We start from the raw sequence: 16,191 nt of genomic DNA on the forward strand, positions 1-16,191 counted from the left end.
TGTTTTTTCTCTTTTTGGTCAATTAAATTCAATAGAAGATTCCGGCCATGAGGTCCCCTTCTGAGTTCACAGAATGTACCATGACGTTTTGGGGAAGTCAAAAAGGAATGGTCACTCTATTCACAGGGATGATTTGTGGGTGACAGAGACATGGCCTGAGAAGCCCCTGCAAGCAAGAGGTTTGCACAAGCAAGGACAAGGGTGGCTTCTCTCCTCCTTGGTCATTTTTAAATACATAATTATAGATAATTTTAAATACATAATTATAATTTCCTCAGTGATTACCAACATCCCTATAGCACTTAACACAGTATGTTTTACAACCCACAGGGGGGTTTTTGGTTTTGTTTTGTTTTTTCAGTTTGCGAAAGGGGCAGTCAGAAATGTCAACAGGAAAGTCTACACAAAATACGCCAGCAGGGCCTTAAAGGTCAAGCTGAAGGTAATTTCCTCATCACTGTGCTCTGCTTCTGACCTAATCGAAAGAGGCAGGTCATTGAACAGGCCAAGGACCTACTGGCTCCTGGCTCTCAGGTAAACAAAAAATTGCTAAGTCTGGTCTCTCCACACCATCCAAGGACACAGTTTACAGCCTCTTCTCCTAGTATTTGTCCAAGTGGGTGGAAAAGAGGTGGGCAAAAACCGCAAGGCTTTTGGTCTGAATCTGTCTAATCTTTGTTTGTATATGGGAGATCAACAAAGCTTTTTATGTCCTACTGAGAGACTGGAAATCCATTTCCCCTGAGTTGTAGAGAGAGTTGTTGAGAAAATCAAACAGAAACTGCTTCGGATAATATCGGGTAGATACTGTTATCGTTCATTGTATTCGGAGTTGGTCTTGGACTTTGGGGTTGAGCATTGTAAAACCCCACTCCTCTTTTTCTACTTCCACGAAGCTTGGAATGTTAAGAATGTGCACGAAGGTGGGTCAGGTTCCCCACACTTGCACCGATATTGCTTGAGATTCCTCGCAAATGAATCAGTTTCGAGAATTTTGAGTTCAGGGTTTCTTACAAAAGTTGGTTGTCAGTTATCCCTCCTTTTCAATGCTTGTAGTTATTTGCAAGACAGAGCAGACTAGAGAGAAGACAGATCTGGAATATCTACGTTAGGAAATTATAGGCAATTATTTCCCTATCAGCCTACCGTGAGTAGGCACATTGCATGCATTACCTGTGGTTGAAAACATCTGTACTGTATAGAAGAACCTAAGGTGCACGGAGTTTCCTCAGATAGGCCTAAGGGAAAGAGCTGGTAAGAGCAAGAGGCGGGATTCAAACCTGCCTGCCGTCAAGGCCATGGTCTTTCCAAAGTGTCATCCACGCTCCCCCTGGGATGATACACATCAAACATCTGACTGGGCGGCCACGTGTAATTGCATAATGTTAGAGGAATGCTAGCATTCATTAAATCAACCGGTATGGTGTTCACTTTGGAGAATAGTGTATTTTACACCCACATTCCCTTGGATGTCTAACATATCTCAAATGTCACATGTTCCCAACTGAACCTTTGATGTTCCCAGTTGCCCCTTCTCCCACAGCCGCTCTGTCTCCATCTATTGCAACTCCATCCTTTCTTTCCCAGGCTCTTTATCTCCTACCCCACGCCCAGACCGTCAGCCAGTCCTTTCCAAATGTCTCTGGAATCTGACCACCTCTCACCACTTCCATGGTCTCTTGCTCCCAGGGACCGTAGCCTCCCAGCAGGGGGCCTCATTCCACTCTCACTCCCTTGTACAGTCTCTTCCCAGCTCAGCAAGCAGAGTGGCTCATTCCAGATTCTCATTTCACTGAGGACATGGCCCACAGAGCCTCACGATCTCTCTGATCTCATCTGTCACTCTGCTTTGTTCACCTAGCTGAAGTTCCATGGATCTCCTTGCTGTTCCTCGTACACACCAGGCATCCTCCTCTCTAGAATGCTTTCCCCATGGGCTAACGCTGCTGTGGTGCTCACTGAGCCCCTGATGCTGTCCAAAGTGGGGAAGGGGGCACATGTTAATTCACCTAACCATCTCCTGAGGTAGGCGCCATTCTCACCTGACCTTTTGAAAAACGGAGAAACTGAGGCATGGGGATTAAGGAACATAATGACAGTCCTTGCTATTCACAACTGGCCTCTGCCACCTCTGAAAATGACAGCCTGAAGTCACACATCACCATTTTAAAGCCCTCCTTTTTCTGAGCCCCTCATCTTTTTCATCTGCCAGAAGTTGGATTTGAACATACGTTTCATATTTTTAACATATATTTTTGGTGTGAATTGGCATTTGCTATGCAATCCAATGACATTTCCCCCCTATTTTAGTACAGAGACTTTGTTTAGTCACGCTACTTTGATTTTGCACAACTAAGACATTCACTGGCTTTGACTTTCTTTTCCTGGTTGGCCCATTATATTGGTTTAGTTCAGAGACCTTTACAATCCCTTCTAGAAATAGCTGTCTCTTTTCTTCTCCCCTGGGTTCCTTACCAACCCTTCATTCATCAATAGGGAGATAAATATGTATGAAGTACATATTCATGTATAACAACTTCTAGAGACTACTGGTTCCATTCACATGTTTTATGAATTCCTGGAAAGATGGAGTCAGAGCAGATACCTGCTATTAGCAGTAGGCTTTGAGGAACAACCACCTCTGGTTTTTCTAGGAGGGGATAAGTGCCAGAATCCAGGGATGAAGATTTTTGTTCCAGGTAGGCTTAAGACAAAGTGAACATAAGTGGAGCTGGATAGGGGAATGAATTTAGATAGATAGGAGAATTGAAAGAGGAAATGTATGTCAAAGAACCGAGCAGAATCTTAGGGATTTGGATGAGTGCAGAGCACATAAATCTACAAAAACCTACAAATCTTTACTATTGGCCACCCAAATTCCAAATACATCAACCCAGCAGACTGTTGTCAAGCTTTCACTGACCCTTCTTTTCCACCGTCAGAATGAATCCAATGCCTACGGAAAAAAATCTTCAGTAATCTGAAAAAGTATAACATCAATGACATAGGTGTTTTGTTAATCTTTTCTCTTTTATAAGCTTCAGCATAATTTCTTCCCTCTTTTCCATTTTCGTTTTTATAATCACTGGAAGGAAAATCACATTCTCCTTGGTAAATATTAGCACAAAATTGCTCCCACTTACTGAGTTTGCTGTGTGGGCCGGGCGCCCTGCCTGCTGGTTTATACACATGACGTCATTGAAACCTCATGAAAGCTTGAAGAGGGGAAATTATATTCCCATTTGATGGATTAGGAACTGAGGCTCAGAGCTGCTGAGTAATTGAAACGTAGGCCCCACGAAGAAAGTGTGTTTTTCTGTCTTTTGCTGTTGTTGCTGTCATTTTTAAATTGCCCTGTTTGGGGCACACAGAACAGTGTCTAGCACATAGGAGGTACTCAATAAATATTTTTTGAATGTTAAATGATCTTGCTCACTATCTGTGAATACCCATCTGTAAATATCAAATCTATAAATATCAAACCAAACCATCTGTAAATATCAAGCTGGCTTCTCCATTCCAAAGTGGGCATCTTTAATCATCTGCTAGAAATGCCTCTGGAGTCTCTTCAATGTGGCTCTTTGAGAGACCTGAGGCATAAATTTAAATGGGCAGCTTGAAATGGGATGTTTGTCCCATTGTTCTTGTGTGGACACACCTTTTTATATAAACTCCCGAATATCCTTTTTTTCCTCCCCTGTGAAAGGATCATTGCTACTTTTTTTCATTGTAAACATTACACAGCTCATTGAGAAATAATAATATTACAAAGTGTAAAAAGTCAAGACAAAGATCAGGGAGAAGCAAGGGAAATGTGTACCTTTGGTGCAAAACCTAAGGGGAGGGCAAACACCAACAAAATTTTAGTTCACTATTTTTAAAAATAAAAATGAATGCAAAAATTCCACGATGAACAAAATATCAAAAATGTACATAAAGATGAGATCCATGGGCCGGAACGTACGTGTGGCAAGGGAGGCGCTCACTCTTGGGATCATGGGGCGCACAGTCAGATCCCATCTGTATTAAAATCCTAATATTTTGTTCACCATGGACTTTTCCCCCTGGAATTCTTTTAAAAATTGCATTAACATGTTATTTATTTTGATAACTGAGTTTTGGGGGGTCACTTCCTTATATTTGGTACCTAACCCTAATCCCAAACCCAATAGAATATGAGGAGGGGTTGCTCCAAATTGAAGACCACACCCCCCCCAACTGATGTTTGGAGAACTATTTTTCAAACATCTGATTTGGCAGGTGTTCTTTTATCCACACCACTCACGCCCTTTGGAAATATTTTGTTTTTCCATATTTTTTAAAAAGATTTTATTTATTTATTTGACAGAGAGAGATCACAAGTAGGCATAGAGGCAGGCAGAGAGAGAAGGGGAAGCAGGCTCTCCGCAGAGCAGAGCCCGATGTGGGACTAAATCCCAGGACCCTGGGATCATGACCTGAGCCAAAGGCAGAGGCTTAACCCATTAAGCCACCCAGGTGCCCCTTGTTTTTCACTTTTAATAGATAGTTAACCGAGGGACTAGTGACCAGAGCATTGTTTTTGAGGGACCACAGGACAATCTGAGTTATGGGTATCCCAGAGTTATTTAATCAACTCCCTGTTTATGAAATAACGTGTCAACAAACATTATTGTACATATTTACTTTGCCCACTTACCTGATTTCTTCTTGGGGTACGTTCCCAGACTTGGAATTGCTGGATCAAAGAGTCTGTGCTTTTAAAAGCAATGAAGGCTATTTGGAATCACTGGTTGTTGAACTCAGCCCCTTTCCGCAAGGTTTACAGAATTTATTATTTTTTTAAGTTTTTATTTCAATTCCAGTTAGCATGAAGCATTATATTAGTTTCAGGTGTACAATTTAGTGACTCGACACTTGCGTATATCACCTGATGCTCAGTTTTACGGAGTTTATTTTTAATGCATTTCCTTTTCTTTGGACAGGGCCAGGAGACAAAATGTCATCAACTTTTTTGCCGGTATCACGGGCTCCTGAAGGTAAAGAGGAAATCTGTCAATGAGTTCTTGCTTTGTGCCTGGTAGGGTCAGTCTCCATGGTGGATTGGGAACGTAGCAAAAGGAGAATGGCTCATGACAAGCATCACACATGGCCTTTCTATGTCAGGAGTTTATAAATGGCCTAATGAGAAGAGAAATTTCTCTTCCAATTTTAATTCTGCAAAGAAAAAATCTTCACATCGGAGAGGCATTAAATATTTGGCTAGGTTGCTAAGGAATTTCATGACATAAAACAACTCAATTATTTGTCATAATAAAGGACATGAATAACCACATTTTATCAAAATCTGTCCTCTCCTTTCCTTTTCCAGCCTTTCTCTCCTCCTCCTGCTCCTTTAAAAGTATACAAGGAATTCATATTTATCGGTATAGAAGAATAGCTTCTTTGTCACTGACAGGTTTGACAAAGCTTTGAACATTGGATAACACCAAGAGTGTGTTACAGGGGACAGGCGTTCCATAGGCACTTTCCGTGGGCTCAGGGAAATTCACACCATAGATTCTTCCTCAGAGACTCTGGAAGGAACCAAGCCCACACCTTCTTCTTGGACCTCTGGCCTTCATGACTGGGAGAGAATCCGTGCCTGCTGTTTTAAGCTGCTCTGTTTGCAGTAACTTGTTGTGGCGGCCCCAGTTCCACGTGACTAGGAAGTCATTCAGGTGGAGAGAAGGACTGGCTAAGGGCCAGTGCTTAGAGTGAGTTTATAGTTCAGGAAACTTGTTAGAGTGGGTTGAAAGTGGTCCCTCCAAAATGGTAGCTCTCCGTGTCTTCAACCCTGCGATGTGACCTTATTTGGCAAGAGGGTCTTTCATATGTAATTGAGGTAAGGATCTCAAGATGAGATCATTCTGGACTTAAGGTGGGTCCTAAATCCTAAATGACAAGTGTCCCTGTGAACACGGAGGCAAAGATTGGAGTTTCACAGCCAATGCATGCCTGAAGCCACCAGAAACTGGAAGAGATGAGGAAGGATTCTCCCACAGAGCCTTTGGAGGGAGCGTAGTCCTGCTGACACCTTGATGAGGGACGCCTGAGCTCCAGGACTGTGAGAGAAATTCCCTTGTCTTAAACTGCCAAGTTTGTGGCCATTTATTATGGCAGCCATAGGAAACTAATATACTTAGTGTTTAGAGTTTTACTTTTTTTCTATTTCTTTATAACCAAAAGGAACTTGGGTTTGGAGTTGGAGGGGAAAAAATATCTTGTCAATCCAGGACCCTGAAACCTGGTCGGACAGAATTTAAACTCAGGCATTCAAGACTTTAAGCAACCTAGGGTGGACCATCTTGTGGTAAGTTTGCGAGGTTTTTCTTGGGAGGAGAGAGGGTTGGTTGAGAGAGATGTCCAGCCTACCAATGGTTCACCCTTTGGAGGACATCAGCGGTCCCTTCCTGGGATGTCAGGCCTAGCTCTGGCCTGAGAGTATAGGGTACAGGTCATGAACTCTGGCAATGCCACTCAAGCCCAAGAACCTTTGGGTCCTTGACTTCTGTTGCCTCCTGGGCCTCAGCCTGTTGGCTATGCCCTTCCATACTCCTGCTGTCTCCAAGCCCGGCTGCCTGGACCCCTCTCAACTGTCTGCTCATGTATTACAAGGCCTAAGATTTCATGTATTGTCTTCACCTCTTTGATGTGGCCCTATATGGGAGGTGGTGTCCTCCTCCCTGAGCTGTGAGTTCAAGTGACTAATAAACCTCTATCTATCTCATCAGTCCAGTGTGGAGTGTCATATGTTCAATCATCTCATACTATTTGGGGCAGGAGATCCCTCCTTTACCGACAAGGTGAATCAGAAGCTCAAAGCTTCCACCTCTGCAATTTTCTTTCTTCCTAACCCATTACCCACAGAAAAACGTGCCTGAAGTTTCTATCCCAGACATTCCCACTTTCCCAACTGAATCCCTGGCAAGCAGCTCATTCTCAGGCAGCCTTTAAGCTCCAGCCAGTAACTCCCGGCCCTGTTGCCTCTTTCAGCCACTTAGAGAGGAGGCGCACTTTCAAGATACTCTGGTATTTGGGAGGTGAAAGTGGTGCAGGGGCTGGGGCAGGAAGGGGGATGTGTTTTCAGTTGTCCCTTCCTCTTCTCTGACTTAAAGTGTCACTTCAAAGCTCCAGAATTCCTACTTTTGGCTCTTGGTATCTGAAGCCAAAATTTCCACCCCCAAGCATTAAAAAGCCAGAAAGAAAGAAAAAGAGAAAGACCTTTTATCATTTCAGATTTTTTTTAAGATTTTATTTATTTATTTGACAGATCACAAGTAGGCAGAGAGGCAGGCAGAGAGAGAGCAGGAAGCAGGCTCCCTGCTGAGCAGAAAACCCAATGCGGGACTTGATCCCAGGACCCTGGGATCATGCCCCAGGCTGAAGGCAGAGGCCTTAACCCACCAAACCACCCAGGCTCCCCATCAGATTTTATGAATAAAAACAAAAAGTTCATTCAGAAATTCAGTTGACTTCTCCCTCCCTCCCTTCCTCTCCCTTTTCTTCACCAGCCCCTTTATGGCCAGGCTTCTTTTTTATTAAGTATTTAAGTCCATGCTTTGTACTCACAGATACATGCCACCATCACCACGGTCCATTTTAGAACACTTTTATCATCTCAGAAAGAAACCCTGTGCCCCTTAGCCCCTAACTCCCGTCCAGCCCTCAGCAACCACTAATCTACATTTTGCCTCCATGGTTGTGCCTATTCTTGACATTTCATGGTATATAATGGAATCTTATAATGTAGGGACTTCATGTGGCTTCTTTTACTTAATATAATATTTCCAAGTTTCATCAGTCTTAGAGTATGTATCCTTCTTACGGCTGACTAATAGTCCATTGTATGGATATACCACATTTTGTTTGCCCATTCATCAGTTGATAGATATTTGGGTTGTTTCTATCTTTTGACTATTCTGTATAATACTGCTATAAATATTCATGTACAAGTTTTCATGTGGACATACATTTTCATTTCTAGGAGTGGAAGAGATGGGTCACATAGCAACTATATATTCAACTTTTTGATGCTGTTTTCCAAAGAAGCTGCACTATTTTCCCTTCCCATTAGCAGAATGTTAAGATTCCAATTCTTCCACACCCTTGCCCATACTTGTCACTATCTTTGATTTTTTTTTTTTTTTAAGACTCTCTAGTCTGGGCCGAGGATGTCCCTAAGGGTAGTGACTGTGTCTATTGCTGCCAAAATGGCAGTGTAAGGGTATTAGTACATATATTTGTAGTAACCAGAAGAAGCAAAATCTTAATGCCTCAAGATAACATCCCACTACCCTGTAATTGGCCCCCTTCTCTATTTACACAACAAATATAGAGTCATTCCCTCGAAGTACTAAGCACTGTGCTTGGTGCCAAGGGAAACAGACAGATGAGCTGTGTCTTCTGCCCTTGAGATCCAGGCCCTGAATCTCTACCTCAGTTGGAGAGGCAAGGGCTGCCTGTGCCCTCCACCTCAAAGACCCACCTGTCCACCTGCTCCAGCCTGGCTGGTGGAAGCCTGGTCCTTCTGGTCAACAAAACAGGGACGACACATGTTTTACTTTTCCTTTTTTTTTTTTTTACAGATAAAGGAAAAGATGAACCAGTCAAAAAGGACAAGCCATATAGGATCTTTTTCAAAGATCTCTTTCTTTTCAAAGAAAATGAAATGGCAGCAAAGAAAAAGGTAAAAAGTTTTATTAAAAGCCCACTCCAAATTAATGTTAGAAATTTATCTTCTTATCCTTCACTTTTATGAACTTTTCTGGGTGAAGACAAGGGATCAGGTGTGGATGTGTGCGTCGCCTGCTATGCTGGAGCATAAGCATGCACAACAGGAAGAGCATCCAGCCCATGGGAAGGACCCAATGATCATTGCCTACTGGGGGAAGACAGACACACTCTGACCAACACATACGACAATTATGGTATATCCCACTTCATTGTGCATATTTTTTTTTTAAGATTTTATTTATTTATTTATTTACTTGTCAGAGAGAGCGAGCGAGCAAGCACAGGCAGACAGAGCGGCAGAGAGGCAGAAGGAGAAGCAGGCTCCCTGCCAAGCAAGAAGCCCGATGTGGGACTTGATCCCAGGACGCTGGGATCATGACCTGAGCCAAAGGCAGCTGCTTAACCAACTGAACCACCCAGGTGTCCCCATTGCCCATATTTTTTCCCACATTTTCTCATTCCTGAAATTGGGATCCAACTTATATAGGTGGGACACCATGCACAACAGGCAGTGCATAAAATAATGGTGCATCTGCATCCAATGATATCTTAGACTGATACATTACAGTAATAGAGCAAAGGACATGGACATGTAGAGAAAGGAGTGAGCATCTTTGTTGGAGAGGATGGTGGTGGTGGTGTGTATGTGTGTCTGTGGTTGTCTCTGTGCACACACATGCACAAAGACATCACTGAGGAGATAGCAAGAGCTGAATTGTTAAGAAGAAGTTAAAATTTGCCAGGCAGATACAGATAGAGAATGTGTATGTGTGTATTAGGGAAGAGGGCAGGGAAGGAAGAAGGAACAAAAGTGGAGGAGGGAGTCATTTTAGAATTATTTGGTATGAAGCTAAATTAGAGATGAGGCTACCAAAGCTGTGTTTTTCAGTTAATCTCACTACTTATATTATTATGCCATTCAATACATGATTTGGATTTCAAGAGGTTTGCTGTCCTTATTCCTAGAGATAAAGAGTGATTATAGGATTTTTTTTTTAAATCCCATTTGGAATGAAGAAGTTATCTTGAAATGCTCAATAGCAGATTCATCTGTAAGGTGAAGGATTTATGCTTGTGTTGTATAGTTTTATTGAAAGTGTCCAAAATTAAATTGAGCAAAGATCCATGAACTTCAAAGTCTGATTTATTTATGTGTACTTGGAAGGTCCTTTTCCTCTCAAGTTTTCCATTCAATTCCACAGAAACAGTCCTTTCAAATCAGTGGAATTTCCAAGTTCCTGCAGTTGGGCAAGACAAGGATTAAAAAATAAAAATGAAAATGGGGGCGCCTGGGTGGCTCAGTGGGTTAAAGCCTCTGCCTTCTGCTCAGGGTCCTGGGATTGAGCACCGCATTGGGCTCTCTGCTCAGCAGGTAGCCTGCTTCCTCTTCTCTCTCTGCCTGCCTCTCTGCCTACTTGTGATCTCTCTCTGTCAAATAAATAAATAAAATCTTTAAAAAAAAAGAAATTGAAAATAATGCCAAACCCTTCCCAGGCTCATATTTATGATGTACATGTTTAGTAAATATTGAATGTTTTTATATTTGTGCTCAGCTTCGTAAGAGAAGGAATTGTAAACTATACCCGCTCCTTCAGAGATAAGAACTCAAAGTTGCTTGCTTAATATATCAGTAATGAGAAAAAGACTTACTGTAAATGATAGTTTTATATCTGATCATTATTTTTAAAGACAACATTATTTTGGCATATTAGAAATTCTTTTCAACTTTTGCACTTGGGCAGGAAAAATTTATAAACCGCAGCATGAAAGTCTACCAGAAGTCTACATTTTCATCTCGAATGAAGAGTCGTTCACACCTGGGCCAAGTAGCTTTCTACTCTGACACAGCTGGCGGCTCATTTGAAAAATTTGGGCTAGATCCCTCTCTTATTCTAAGATTAACAGAAGGTAAGTCTAGATTACTGTTTAAGAATATTCTTTTGAGTATTTACTGTTAATGTCAGGTTTAGGGGCTTTCTGGAGGTTAAAAAGAAAAGTATGCTGTCTCATACTATGGTTGGGGGTGTTTATAAATGGAAACTGAGAGTTGGGACAAAATCTATTTTAAATAACATAGTTCTAAGAAATACACTGTTACTCATTTTCATGGCTCTAAGGAAGAAAGTCATTGCTAAAATGACACAGTATTAAAGGTTATAGCTACAGCCATTTAAACCCATTTCTAAATGTAGAAATATATAGAAACTTTCTAAAGCAAAGTGTTGATTTTCTGCACCATACGGTTTATATATCCAGAATCAGGAAGCTAATAGAATTAAATAGGATTTCCTGTTGTTGCAAAAACACAACCTGTTTTAATGGCACTTGAGGGCAACAAGATAAAATATTACAGGATATTAATTATTGCTCTATGAAAAGGAACAATCTGGTAATCAAAATTTCATTGACTTTTCTTACTTATCAGATCAAGAAGTGCTTACAAATGAGATAGAAAGCAGTTTAAAGTGTGGTTGAAGTGATTAATGATAGGATGATGGGGTCATAAAATCTTCCCCCAGGATGAGTCTTAACTAAATTTTTAAATTAAAATTAAAAAGTAAGGAACAAAGGAAGGGAGGCAAAGAGGAAGAAAGATACATCGAGTGCCCAGGATTTGCTGTGGTAACTTAAAAATTTGGTAACTCTGCCAAACTGTGATTAAAAAAAAAAAAATCTTCAGAGAGCAACAAAAAAGAAACACTTGGGAAAGAACTTTGGAGTCAATAATTAGCATAGAAGAGGGGAGCCATGTTAACTCTTTTAGATCTTGGAGGTGCGTATTCTGCACTATAGTTGTACAAAGAAGTGCAAAAATGTCAGGCAACATGGCGGTATCAGTGACTATACCGTGGTTAGGGTAAAGCTAGCTTCAGTCTTGTGTCTCATAGCTCATCTCTGTAGAATGGTGAACCCTAAGTCATCAAGAGCACTTAAAATTATACGTGACATGCTTTTGAGTTCTACACAAAGTGGCTACCTTCAAAAATCCATGCCACAGTACCACTTCTGAGGGAACAAGCAAATATGACTTTGCAGATGACCCTATTTGACAGCAGGCTGTTTGACAGAGGGGTTACCGGTCTCTTAACAGTAAATGAAATACACTAGACTCTTAAAAGGAAATGGTAAAATTGTTTGGTATTATCCAAGACCATCTGAGCTCTGTCAGCAATGGAAATCAGGTTGTCAGTTTCTGCTGATTACACAGATAAGGACATTTGGACATTTTCACTGAAAATAAAGAAATTCCCCTCAGACTTTCTAATCATGATTTGATTTGGTGAAGCGCCCATTTACCAACCTCATGTTTCCTGCCTGAATTCTGATTAAAGACAAGCCTATGTGGTATAAAATGAGCAAGCGACCCCTACTTTGTGAGCCCAGTTATTTTATTCTTGTGTATGTGGTAGTAGCCAACTGCTAGATCACCTCAAAGAAATTACGCAGGCAACTGTCACAGACAGATGAGTTGGGCTTCGTCTTAGAAGTGCTATCTCCCCCTCCAGGGAGCCGGAAGCCTGACTGTGGTTTTACTCCAAGGGGCGACACCACTGGATCACATCCCCAGTGAGTGGTGTTGAGGGACACTAGTGCTTGGAAGATGGTTTTATCATACATGGTCTCCTTGTTTCAAAAACCCTTCTGGATAGCTAGAAGAGCCAAAGTGGGAAACCCACTATAACCAGTCTATTTACCAGAATAAAGATCACATCAGAATCTTTCAGAATTACCAGAATAAAGATCACAGAAAGAATAAAATCACAGCAACTCAGCCAGATAGTACCATGTTAAAGTAGCCTAAAATGGTAAGCATGACTCTCATATTTAGTAAATGGACAGTATAGGATTTTTAAAATTGAAATGTATTCCAGTTCATGTGACCCATCATAAGTGATTGAATGAAAGCGACAGTAAGCACTTTCATGCTTCTTTTCTACTAAAAATATTCTTTAGGTAAATTGAACCTGAATCTGATCAGATAAACATGGGCGATTGAGCATATGTTAAATAATACCACGAGGATGCAATCTGCCAGATCCGTTATACAGGAAATTCTACAGGGAAATTGGTCTGGTTTTCATTTTGGTTTTGTTTTTTAAAAGAGGGAAAGAGGGGGTGGGGGAGGGGCAGGGGATTGGAGAGAGAGAATGTTAAGCAGACTCCATGCCTCCAAGGAGCCCAACGTAGGGCTCGATCTCATGACCCAGAGGTCATGACCTGAGCCAAAATCAAGTCAAGCGCTTAAGTGATTGAACCACCCATGCGCCCCTGCTCTGTTTCCTTAAACCAGTAAATGGCATAAAGAAAAGGTTGTGCGTGGGTGGAGGCAGGTAGGGATGGCAGTTATAGATAGAAAGTTGACTTTAGGGGCTATAACAACCAAATTGATTTTTGTTTAGATTTTAATTTTTTTAATTCTAAAAAATTACTTTTGAGACCACTGGGAAAATTTAAACCCAGATTAGGTATAAGATGATACTAAGGAATTATTCATTTTGGGGGGATTATAGCTATATTATGGCTATGTTTTAAAGCTTTTTTTATCTGATGGAGTTACATACTAAAGTATTTATGGATTAAATGATAATGATGGCTTGGATTTGCTTTAAAATATTCCAGTGAGAGGGGAATGAGGGAGAGCAATAGATGAAACAAGAGAGATAAGATGCTGATTGTGTTGAAGTAGGTGATAGGTACAGGGCAGTTCATTTTATGAATGTTGAGGATTTTTTTAAAGATTATATTTATTTATTTGACAGAGTAAGAGCACAAGCAGGGGGGAACAGGAGAGGGAGAAAGAAGTTCCCCACTGAGCAGGGAGCCCAATGCAGGGCTGGATCCCAGGACCCTGGAATCATGACTTGAGCCAAAGGGAGGAGACACTTAACAAATGAGCAAACCAGGCGCCCCGAATGTTGAGAATTTCTATAATAAAAAGTTTTTATGTATTAAAAAGAAAACCATTATCGCTAGGTGCTTATTATCTTCACCTATGTTACTTTATCTAATCCTCAACAAAATGCTGTTAGATGTTTCTCTTCTCCTCCTCTGATGAAATGGCTCAGTGAGATTGAATCACTAATTAAGGGTCACTAGGTAGATGCGGAATTCAAACTAATGCTTGTCCGACTCCAAGGCTTGTTGTCACCCATAATTACAGAACTATTTTTTATGATTAAAATAATCATTATATTGCTATTATTGATCTGGAAAAATTAAGTGATTACTTATTGTAATTGTATTTTTAATAATAGCTAACAATTGTTAAGAAGTTATGTGTTGGGGTGTCTGGATGGCTCAGTCAGTTAAGCTTCTACTCTTGACACACTGGATGTGGAACCTGCTGAGGATTCTCTCTCCCTCTCCTCCTGCCCCTCCCAGCTCACGGGCTCTCTCTCATTCTCTCTTTGTCTAAGAAAAAGAAGTTATTATGTTTTATAAAATGTTGCTTCACTTCCTTCTTCTCATAATACCCTATGAGGTAGAGGTAATAGTAATTACCCACTTAGACTAATTTCTGCTGTGGTCATAAACCATTCCTCAATTTCAGTGGCTTGCAACAACATAAGTTTATTTGTCATTCACCTTTCAACGCTGGTGCTTTTCATTGGGTCCTGCACTGAAGGAACAGCCCCTGACTGGTATGTTGCTGGAGCTACAGCAGAGGGAGGAAAAGGGAACCAGTGGTGGTTCTTAAAACTTCTGCCTGGAAGCCATGCAGGTCACTGTCACTGGCATTCCATGAGCCAAATCAAGTCAGTGGTTAAGCCCAACACCAGTGAGGGGTGGGGGAGATGATTTTCCTCCACAGAGGGGCAGAAAATAGTTTGGAACAATAATACAATCTACCACAGTTAGGATCCTCATTTTTACAGACAAAGAAACTGAGGCTTGGAGAGGGTGAATAATTTACTCAGGTCCTCATAGCTATTAAGAGGCGGGGGCAGAATACGACCCAACGGGACTCTGGGCTTCCCAGGGCAGCACGGGCTCACTGGTTATTCAGGAAACACTATTTTATTTCTAGTTTTATCTATGTTTTAATCAAGAGACTTTGTTCTATACCACATTCTGTTTGTTTTTCATGAAGCGAACATTGTTGAAATGCAGCCTATGTGTAATTTTTCCAGAATGAAGAAACCTTGAAAGAAAACTTAGTCTTTTTTATTATTAGATGGTAAAGCTAGTTGTCATCTTTTTCCTTCCTGCCGTAAAATCCCCACACACGTTTTGCCAAAGGACTTTGGTTTGATATCCAGACTGGCCAAAACACTAAGATTTAAAACAGCTCCGTCTCCTTCAGCATGGGCTTCGGAGTCATATGCCCCTTCTCCCACATGTTAGCTTTGTTATCTTGGGCAAGTGTCTTGACATCTCTGAGCTCACATACAGGATGGGTTCAGAAATATGTACCTCATTGGGGTTATTGTTAGGATCAAATAAAACGATTTATTTAAAATGTCTAATAAAGTTCTTGGAATATGATGGACACAAAATAAATGGTCGTTACTATTAGGAAATTAGTTTTTTAGTGATTAGAAAAAAACTTTATTTGAAGGGATAGTAGTGTTTTTAAGTCAGATACATACCATATACAGTAATTTAATTACATAGCTTTTATATTATAGGTGCTCTTGAGGGATAATGAACTAAACCTAGGTCTATTTCAATTTTCTTTGAAGGTGCGGACACAAAAAGGACTATTCATGAATTTATTAATGACCAGAGAGACAGGTTTCTGCTGGAGGTAGTAAAAATAATTTTTTTCTCCCATTAGTCAAACAGAGGACTTCTGGCAGAGCATTGCCAAATTTTCACCTCAACAGCTTATTTTTTTCATTACATGTTCCAGATTTATTGCACCTCTGATCCTTTCCTAAACAACTTCAGTTGGGCTTTTTTTCCTCATCATTCCACCAAAACTGCTTTTCTGAACGTTCTCAGTGACCTTCCCATTGCCAAGTTCAAATTGTCATCTCACAGTCTTGCTTTTCCTTCCTTTTCCTTCCCAGCAGCAGTTAGATCATTTGTTCACTTCCTCTTTCTTGAAATGTCTTCTTCGGCTGGTTTCCAGGACCCACAATCTCTTGGTTCTTCCTCGTCACTGGCTGCTCACGTCTTCACGGTTTTCTTTTCTCGTTCCTCCTCTCCTGGATCTCCAAATGTTGGACCACCCCCAGACTCACCCCTCATCCTATGCTCTATCTACCCTCCTCCAGGCCCATGGCTTTAAATTCCACTTCCCCGTTAACAACTTCCAAACTTACTTCTCTACCCTGATCTTCTTTCCTGAACTCCAGACTCACAAAGGCAACTGTAGTTCTTAACTTCTCTGGTTAGACGCCCAGTAGGCACCTTGGACTTCCCATTTCCAAAATTTTGCCCTTCCTATACTCTTTCCTACCCCTGCAAAGCTGCATCTCATGGAGTGCCCTA

General features: G+C 41.1%; 1 protein-coding gene across 1 annotated transcript in view; it reads left to right on the forward strand.

Annotated features, from left to right (window-relative positions):
- Window positions 1-16,191, forward strand: part of CCDC38 (coiled-coil domain containing 38) — a 49,225-nt gene that overhangs the window by 1,939 nt on the left and 31,095 nt on the right. The window contains exons 2-6 of the mRNA XM_044226328.1: window positions 2,587-2,699; window positions 4,965-5,018; window positions 8,607-8,707; window positions 10,497-10,662; window positions 15,438-15,502. Of these exons, the coding sequence (XP_044082263.1) occupies window positions 2,587-2,699; window positions 4,965-5,018; window positions 8,607-8,707; window positions 10,497-10,662; window positions 15,438-15,502 (499 nt within the window). The remainder of the gene's footprint in view (window positions 1-2,586; window positions 2,700-4,964; window positions 5,019-8,606; window positions 8,708-10,496; window positions 10,663-15,437; window positions 15,503-16,191) is intronic.

Source organism: Neovison vison, chromosome 12, assembly GCF_020171115.1.
Source record: "Neovison vison isolate M4711 chromosome 12, ASM_NN_V1, whole genome shotgun sequence".
Classification (NCBI taxonomy): Eukaryota; Metazoa; Chordata; class Mammalia; order Carnivora; family Mustelidae; genus Neogale; species Neogale vison.